Source organism: Helianthus annuus, chromosome 1 (genome assembly GCF_002127325.2).
Source record: "Helianthus annuus cultivar XRQ/B chromosome 1, HanXRQr2.0-SUNRISE, whole genome shotgun sequence".
NCBI lineage: Eukaryota > Viridiplantae > Streptophyta > Magnoliopsida > Asterales > Asteraceae > Helianthus > Helianthus annuus.
In genome coordinates, this window is record NC_035433.2 from 111,651,385 (window position 1) to 111,660,791 (window position 9,407).

A 9,407-nucleotide genomic window follows, 5' to 3' on the forward strand; every position below is an offset into this window, starting at 1 on the left:
CATATATATAAAATACATATCTATATACTCTTGGACATATCTTTTTCAATTGCTAATACCAGTATCGTAACAAACTGAGCACCATATCGTAACAAACTGAACACCATTGAAATCACTTAGCAGGAATCCCACCACGATTATTATCAACAAGTTATGTACTTTTTTAAAATCAGATCATCACGTGTCATGCAAGCAAAGTATTATATACCCGAATCACATCAAACGGGTCAACTTATCCTTTACCCACACCCGAACCGACACATCCCCAAATTCCATTCAAACTAAACCAGCCCTATACAACCTAGGGTTTCAGAGTACCGTCCAACACACGTTCGTACATTCCAATTCACCAAAATTTTCCAATCAATCGAACAAATTTCATTCAAACGATGCCTCCGAAAACCGCGAGAAAGTCCGCCGGTCCAGGAAGAAGAGGCGGAAGAACCAGAGGAGCGGCGGCGAAGGTAGCGGCGGCGCAACCTGATCCGCCGGTAGCAACGGCGCCGGAAGAATCTGTTAATCCGGTGAAAGAGGAGGTTCCGGTTGAGGTTAAAGAAGAGAAGGCACCGGTTGTGGTTAAAAAGGAGGAGAAAATGGAGAAAGTTGAGGAGAAACCTGTGGATGATAATGGAATAGATCATGCAAAGAGTAAGTTTTGTTTATTCTTTTGGATTTATACACTTTTAGATGTTTTGATTTGGTTATAGGTTTTAGTTTTGGTTTTGTTCAGATTTTGCTGTTTTAATCTGATTAGGTTTTAGTTTTAATCCTATTCAGTTTTTGCTGTTGTAATCTGATTAGGTTTTAGTTTTGATTTTGTTAGATTTTGATGTTTTAATCTGATTAGGTTTTATTTGATTACATATGGTATTAGGTTCATGATGCGAGATTTAAAATTGTTGATATGTGCTGTTGAAGATAAATATGGTTTGGTGGATGATTTGTTGAGATGAGCTAATGAAATTTAAATGGATAATACTGTATTTGATCTTATGTAGTAAATACTTCAGGTTCGGTTACTGGCATGGGCCATGGGGTAGATTAGGGTCCAGTTAGTTTTATGTAATTTAGGAGTAGGTATAGAGGGACATTCGCTGTTCAGAAAAGTAAATAAATGCTCCACAGTTTTACAACAGAATTAAGACTTTGATTTTGAGTAACGGTTCTTAGTGGCTGTTGTACGGTTAATATTTGTGTGAAAAGTATAAACATGGAGATGGAAACATGATATTTTGCTCTTTTGTTTGTGTTTCTTGGAATGGGAGTAGAACGGTAGCTGACAGAGATATAAGATAACTAACTACAAAGAGTGCTTTTGTTAAGGGTTAGGTGTTCTCAACACACCTTGTGTGAAACCACAGGTTTTTCGTATAAGAAAATGGATGCAGGGCTGGCTCAACTATTTTGAGGGCCTAAAGCGGATTAGAAAATTGGGATCTTTTTTTTTATAAAAATTAATTATTTGCTTACAATGAGTCATGACTCATGAGTGATATAAAGATTGTCATACTGGATTTTACTCAAGTAAAGATTGCAGTAGATTGTGGTTTGGTTCATCAACTATTCGATCAACTTCTTCAAATTTCTGGTTCATCAAAAAATCTGGGGCCCAAAGCGGCTGCCTATATTTTTCTATACATAAGGCCGACTCTGAATGGATGCTGTTGTTGTGAAGCAACATTTACTTATAGCATACACGGACCTGAGTCACCTGACTTTGAAATTTGTAGTAGAATATTCTGAAGATAAAACAATATAAAGATAAAATTACATTCACCAGATACAAATATAGAGAAATTCATGATGTCAAAGGAGTGAACTCATGTGTTCATCGCCTATGTTCTTCAGGCACTGCCATTAAGAGACTTCATATTGCTAGATTTATCATATGGAAAGATAAAGAATTCACTCGTCAAATCCCTTCTTTAGTCAGACTATTAAATTTGAAAGCTGACTGACATTTAAGTCTATATAGCATTTGCTATCTTCAAGGGGGTGCCTTTCTAAGGAATTCAATGCTTATCAGCATTATTTGTTTTCCTGAAAAATGAGTGTAACTCTTCTCATGTTTAGACTGTTAGTATAGCATTGGAAGAATCAACCTAGAACTTTTTATGTTGACATTAAGTAGGACCACCGTATGGTTAAATTAACTTACAACAGCTTGAGGAGAGGAAAGCATTGGAGCTTTTTTACAAAACTGGAACAGTTTTTGTATTTATTTTTACCAGTTTTCATGGTAGATATTGCAACTATCTTGTGTTCATATACGAAGTATCAAGCACTGGAGCTGCTGCACGGTGCTTATTACATTGTTTTAAGCTAACATCATATCTATCTAAGTTGGTAATACCGTAATAAAGGGACCTCTTCATTCGTGGACAAGATTCCACTAAGCCACATGTAAGTATTCTCATTGCCTTTATGCATGACAGGAGAAGACAGTGATGTGAAAGATTCCGTTGAGGAATATGAAAAAGGAGAACGGTTGGATTTGGAGGATAACGATCCCGAAGAATCCGAACCCGAGGAATATGTCGGTGATGATTATGATGAGAAAGTTGGCGAGGATGGAGATGTCGGTGAGGAAGAAGTTGAGGAACAGGAAGTTGGTGAGGAGGAAGATGGTGATGATATGCATGAGGCAGAAATGGAAGAGCCTATAGAGGAAGATGGTGATGATATGCAAGAAGAACATGAGCATGAACACGAACACGAACATGAGCAGGCTGCTGATGAGCGTACTGACATGGTGGATGCTGATGAACAAGAACACCATGACGTGTTCAAAGAAAGACGTAAACGAAAAGAGTTTGAAATCTTTGTTGGTGGATTGGATAAAGACGCTACCGAGGATGATCTTAGGAAAGTGTTTAGCGCAGTTGGAGAAATTTCTGAAGTCAGGCTTATGATGCATCCTCAAACAAAGAAGAACAAAGGGTTCGCATTCCTTCGTTTCGCAACTGTCGAACAAGCAAAACGAGCTTGTGTAGAACTAAAAAACCCTGTGGTATTTAACAATTTATTTTCTTCCACCTATGGTATTTTAGGAAAATCTGATTTTGCTGTTGAAGTCAAATAACGTTATTCGTATCACCGAATTCCAGGTTAATGGGAAACAATGCGGTGTTACGCCAAGTCAAGACAGTGATACGTTATTTTTGGGTAACATATGCAAGACATGGACCAAGGAAGCTGTAAGTAGACTTGGGTCTCTTGTGTAAAATTGGTTAAACTGTTAAAGTTATTTGATAGATATCTTTTACTCATAATAAATGTGAATCCAGTTAAAAGAAAAGTTGAAAAAGTATGGAGTTGATACCGTGGAAGATTTAACATTGGTGGAAGACAATAAGAGTGAAGGAAATAGTCGGGGCTTTGCATTTTTGGAATTCTCTTCGCGTTCAGATGCGATGGATGCTTTTAAGCGTCTGCAAAGGAGAAATGTGACGTTTGGTCTTGATAGGCCCGCTAAGGTTTCTTTTGCAGATTCTTTCATCGACCCTGGTGACGAGGTCATGGCCCAGGTAATTGATAGGTCCGCTAAGGTTTCTTATGTCTTTCATCTGATCAAGAATTTCAAGTGGGCCTCTTTTTTAGCTGTCATACATGTAACAGAAAGTTGTTATTTTTTTTAATCCGAGCTTCTGAAAAAAGTTAAACCTCAGGCACCCAAGATGGTCCATTAATGGAGTGTAGGAATCCATTACTGCTTTATTGTTAACGTGTATATTAAAAATAGAGTTTTTGTGATCTTTTTTTAGCACGGTATATATTTGTATATACGCACACATTTTGCAACCTGTATTTAAACTTTATGCTTTTCCAGGTTAAGACTGTTTTTGTGGATGGGCTGCCGGCTTCATGGGATGAGGATCGAGTGCGGGATACTCTCAAGAAATATGGGTCGGTGGAAAAAATTGAGCTAGCCCGTAACATGCCCTCTGCCAAAAGAAAAGATTACGGGTTCATCACATTTGGAACACATGATGCAGCTGTAACATGTGCTAAAAATATCAATAATGAAGAGATCGGTGAAGGAGAGAACAAGGTTAGTTTTTTTCTTTGTAGGATATTACTTTTATTTAGTTATTAGTACTTACTTCTTTCATTTTTAATTGTTACGAATTTCAGGCTAAAGTCAGGGCCAGATTGTCACGACCACTTCAAAGAGGCAAAGGAAAACACCCCTCCCGTGGTGATTTTCGGCCCAGTCGTCCGTCTTCTAGTTCTTTTAGGGGCTCTTGGGCCCGGCCCGTACCACGTAGTCTACCTCCACGTGATATAAGACGACTTAGAGGACGTATACCACCTGTTGTTGATCGTGGTTTCAAGAGGCCCCGTCCCGCTGGATTAATGCCCAGACGGCCTGTTGTGCCCTTGCCACCAAGGGCAAGGCCCGCAAGGCCAGTGGCTCCTTTACCGAGGTCTTATGAGAGAAGGCCACCTGGTATGCTTCATTAATTCTAGTTGCCAATATTCATTTTCGGATGTAAAGTGCATGTTTTAAATTTAAACTATATGCTTTCGTATACAGTTCCTTCACACCCCAAGAGTAGCTTGAAGCGGGAATATAGCCGACGTGAGGAGCTTCCACCGAGAAGCAGAGCAGTTGCTGAGCTTCCGCCAAGAAGCAGAGCAGTCGCCGACTATGGCCCACCTAGGTCCGCCCCAGAGAGACACTCATCTTACAGAGACAGTTATCACCCTACACGCGGACCCCCTGCCTATGCGGATCTTCCAAGAGGGTCCTCTCACTCTTCATCAAGAAGAGACGCCTACACAGACGTTGGCGGCTATTCAGCACGGTACGAAAGACCGCCACCGAGCTATCGTGAAACCCGCCCTCGAGATTACGAACCTCCAGTTCCTGGTTCGAAACGTTCATACGCTGCACTGGTAAGTCACTGTCGATATAAATCTATAATAACTACATGCATATGAACCTTCTGTTATCACAATATTTTCTTAACGTTTTCTTAAAACATTCTGTGAATATGTAAGGATGACGTTCCACCTCGCTATGCTGATGCTGAAGTACGCCAATCGCGTGTCCGTGTGGACTATGAAATGGGAGGTGGGTCTTCGCAATATGGAGATGCATACAGTGAGAGGTTTGTCTGTTTTATAGATTCATCGTTTTAAAAATGTAATTTTAGTTGGATTGTGTTATCTAACGTTTAGCATGAATTTGATTTGTCAGAATTGGAAGATCAAACATAGGAGGAGGATATGGTGGTAGCAGGAGTTCAATGTCTGGTCAGGATTCTCATGGTCTTTATAGCAGCAGCAGCCGTCAAGGCATGTCTTATGGTAGAGGTGTGCCAAGTCAACAAGTTGTTATTTAAGGTTGTCTTAGGATACTTGGTTACAAGTCTGCTCATGTTTTTATATGATTGTGCAGGCTCTTACAGTGGTGGTGAGGGTGGCGGTATGTACTCATCGAGCTATGGCGGTGATTACGTATCTCGTGGTAGTGATGTATGTACCAAAGTAAATTTTGGATTTTTTTTACATATTTTAATAAGAATGGGCGAGGATTTGATGTTTGTGTATGTGTAGGTTGGTGGAAGCTCTTACTCATCATCACTATATTCTGGCCGTAGCATGGGCGGGGGTGGTGGTGGTGGTTACATGGGTGGGGGCGGATCCGGATCCTACTATTGAGGTGCACACCACTGTCTCATTTTTTATGCCAGTTTGTCTCGGGGATGTTAATTGGTGCAGAATGCGTTGTCATGATGATGTCTACATGATGTGATCTTATAGAATCCTTATGTTTCTTTCACGTTTGGGGGGGGGGGTATGTTTAGGCAAAGTACATTTTTAGATTATTGGTTTAAGTGTATCAACTCAACCTAAGTTGTTTTTTAATTTGTATACCTCATTGCCTGATGATTTTGCTGATTGGATAAAGCTTTTTCTGTAAGAGTGCATGTTTTGGACCCAACTCTGTAGATTGCTTGTTATCACATCTCTTACAGTTTCGTTTCCGATTAGGTGTTATTTGACCAACTGATCGTGCAAAACTCAAAAGGAGCTTAACAAAATCCAAACTGAAAAAAATGTTTTACATAAACTATTTTCGGTAGTATTATAAATTACATAACAATATTAGTACGTTGTCTTTTTCCGTCCTGTTAAACACTGTTCTGTGAACCATACAGCGGCCGGTTGATGGACTGGTTCCCTTTCAAAACAATGTATTTGTACTAAACTTGGCAAAACGGGCGGGCTGGGTTGGGCAGGCTGCCTGGTTAGGGTGGGTTTGTGTCGGAACTAGTTTGGGTCAGAACAAACTAATTTAAAATATGATTATTTTGGTTCGGGCCAGGACGGGATCAGGCTAAAATGGGTTTGGGCCAAAACAGGCTGATTTGTAAAATGCGTATTTTGGTTTGGGTCAGGACGAGCTGATCTTCTAGTAACTGAAATCAGCAAATTGAAAAGTTACATGAATCCAATAATTACAACCTGCAATATAAAAGCAACAGCTTTGAAAGTTGAACATAATTGAAGTTCATTTTGAGTTGGGAGGTCAACCCAGTTTCTTTCCAAATTCGAAATCTACGAAGCACAAGTTCTTTTTTTATTGAATGACAAACTAAAGTACTCCTAAATACACCATTTTGTCCACAATGGCACGCAAACTCTCACCACTTGGGAGTAATTACACCTTAATAAACATTTTGGTACCATTGAGCACAAAAAACTGAAATTTAATTATAAAATTTAGTCTATTTCCCCACAAAGTCGATAGGAATTTGAAATTTTAGAACAAAAGATCCAACCGTCACTGTTGAAGATGTGACACGGTAAAAGATGGTGACATGGTGGCAGACGAGAAACCAGAAACCAGAAATCGCCACTGGAACTTGAGCTCAAAGACCTGCTAGACCCGTGAAAGGAACGAACCAAGAAAACATATCGCACATTGTGACCCGTTCTTATTTTTCCTCGGCCCATTCTGACGCTTGGAAACTTTCTTTGATTTTTGAAAAAAGGAAAATTTTTAATAATACAAACTGCATATGGCACTAGAATTCAAGAACCTATTATTCCTTGCAAATAATTACATAAAAAAATCTATAAATAATGGTACGTAACTTCCAAACACAATAATCTACAACCTGCAAATCTTATTTTAATGCATTTACAACCACCTCGGCAAAACCCCACATGTTGCTTCATGGCGTCGATTAATGCAACAATTTCAGGTGATGATCTGGAATGGACCGATGGTTTGAGGGGATGATCTTAAACAGCCGATGAATCATGAATGAAACAGTTTCAGGGGATGACCACCGATTAATGCAATAGTTCCATGGCGCCGTTGAATGCAATGCCTCCAACTCACCTTATTTCTTCTCCGGTCAGATATGACGGTGGAGAAACAGACCGATGGTTGGTACGGTGGAGAAACCCCACCTACACACGACGTTTCTTCTTCACCTTTTTATCCGGCACAACTTACTGGGATGTATTTAACATAAAAAACTAACTGAGGTTAGTCAAAAGGACACCGCGCGCCTGTAACGTAATTAAAACACAAAGGACATCCAGTGTAATTTTCATAGTTAAAGAACACCGTCTGCAACTTCGTTTAAACTTAAAGAATGTAAAATGCAATCACTACAAGAAAGCAACACCTTTAGCGGTGACGGCAATAGCGGCGACAGGCCAAATGTCACCGCTATTGGTCGATCCGCGTCCCACCATCTAACATCAATCCCCAGCCGTTGATCCTTACCCTGATCCAACGGTTGGGGACTTAAGAACCAATAGCGGCGACATGTATTAGGGCATTAGCGGCGACGGCTTGTCTCCGCTAAAGATCTGTGGTCCCTCATCAAACCCCAGCCACTGAAATCTTATCACGATCCAACGGCTGGGGGGAGATTAGAACAATAGCGGCGACGATTAAACCGATAGCGGCGACAGGTTGTCGCCGGTAAATCGGTAATGCACGCACGACATAAACTCTACACAGCGGGCTTTTTTTTCCCTTTTCCTCACTTTCCCCCTTTTCTTCTTCTCTCAAGCGACGACATTAGGCGATTTAGCCCCAAATCGGTTAGTTTAAGTTTGTGTGTTGTTAAATTTCTTCTCTATTTTGTTATATACATGTTTTAGTCTATAATTTTTGTGTGTTTTTGTGTTTATGCTAGAGAAATCGGCTCACCACCATCACCTATCCGGTCACCACCATCACTTCTCCGGTCACCACCTTGTCACCGCGGTCTACATCTACTTAAATTACGGTTAGTTTTATATGTATTTTTTTCAAAGTTTAGAAATTGTATAATTTTTTGTTTAGGTATGTAAATGTGTATGTAAGGATGTATGTTTGTATGTAAGTGTTTGTGAAAATGTATAATGTAGGTGTATGTATGTGTATGTAGGTGTATGTAAGCATGTATGTGGGTATGTAAGTCTATAAATGAATGTATGTATGTAGGTGTATGTAAATGATGAACAATTGTGCATGTAAATGTTTGCAATTGGTGAAAAATGTGTATGTTAGTATGTATGTTTGTATAAAGTATGCAAATGTGTATGTAAGTATGTATAAATTTTGTGGTTTTGATCAAAATGTGTGTTTGTAAGTATGTATGTGTATGTGTAAGTATGTACATGTGTTTTATAAGTATGTATGTGTGTTGGTAGTACATGGTTTTAATCCCTCTAACAACGGTAGTGGATCCTCAACTCATAGCACGTCGCCGGTTATACTCACCACATACAATCTGCCTCCCTGGCTATGCATGCGAGAGTCCACATTCATGTTGACCTTGTTGATTCCTGGCCCTAAATCACCTGGGAAAGACATGGACGTTTTCCTTAGACCGTTAATGGATGAACTTAAGCAATTGTGGCAGTCAGGTATACGTACTAAAGACGCAGCAACAAACACATACTTCACAATGAAGGTGGCGTTGTTATGGACCATAAATGACTTTCCAGCCCGTAGTAGTCTATCAGGTTGGAGCGGACAAGGCTACATGGCATGCCCAACTTGTAACCAAGACACTCCTTCAATACGTGTAACTGGTAAATGTGCTTATGTTGGTCATCGCCGGTTCTTAGATTCCAACCATCCTTGGAGAACAAGTCTCGACTTTAATGGGAGACCCGAGACACGAGACCCTCCGAGACAGTTTAGCCCAGTTGACATAGAAGCTCAACTCGGTTGTTTAATTAATCGTCTACCAGGCAAGCATCCAGCTTTTGGAGGTGGGAGGATAACTCGATCAGATTTCGAGTTGAACGGGTCCAAACGAAGCATATTTTTTGACCTTGAGTATTGGTCTTCTCTGCAGCTGAAACATAACTTAGATGTAATGCATATAGAGGAAAATGTGTGCGACAGCTTGCTCGGTACTCTTCTAATGAACGATAAGAGCAAA

At 40.0% G+C, this 9,407-nt stretch overlaps 1 protein-coding gene across 1 annotated transcript; it reads left to right on the forward strand.

Moving 5' to 3' along the window:
• Positions 1–248: 248 nt before the first annotated feature.
• Positions 249–5,972, forward strand: LOC110875897 (nucleolin 1). The gene is made up of 11 exons (XM_022124095.2): positions 249–648; positions 2,436–3,010; positions 3,108–3,197; positions 3,288–3,527; positions 3,830–4,051; positions 4,135–4,450; positions 4,538–4,899; positions 5,005–5,114; positions 5,204–5,319; positions 5,405–5,481; positions 5,563–5,972. The coding sequence occupies exons 1-11, from the start codon at positions 390–392 to the stop codon at positions 5,665–5,667; spliced, it is 2,472 nt and encodes an 823-aa protein (XP_021979787.1). The 5' UTR covers positions 249–389; the 3' UTR covers positions 5,668–5,972.
• The last annotated feature ends 3,435 nt before the right edge of the window (positions 5,973–9,407 follow it).

Bases quoted from the DNA above. Each gene is read 5' to 3' on its own strand.
- LOC110875897 (XM_022124095.2), top strand. From the start codon at position 390: ATGCCTCCGAAAACCGCGAGAAAGTCCGCCGGTCCAGGAAGAAGAGGC. The intron at 3,528-3,829 runs GTAATTGATAGG...ATGCTTTTCCAG, and splicing joins GTGACGAGGTCATGGCCCAG to GTTAAGACTGTTTTTGTGGA. The intron at 5,482-5,562 runs GTATGTACCAAA...GTGTATGTGTAG, and splicing joins ACGTATCTCGTGGTAGTGAT to GTTGGTGGAAGCTCTTACTC.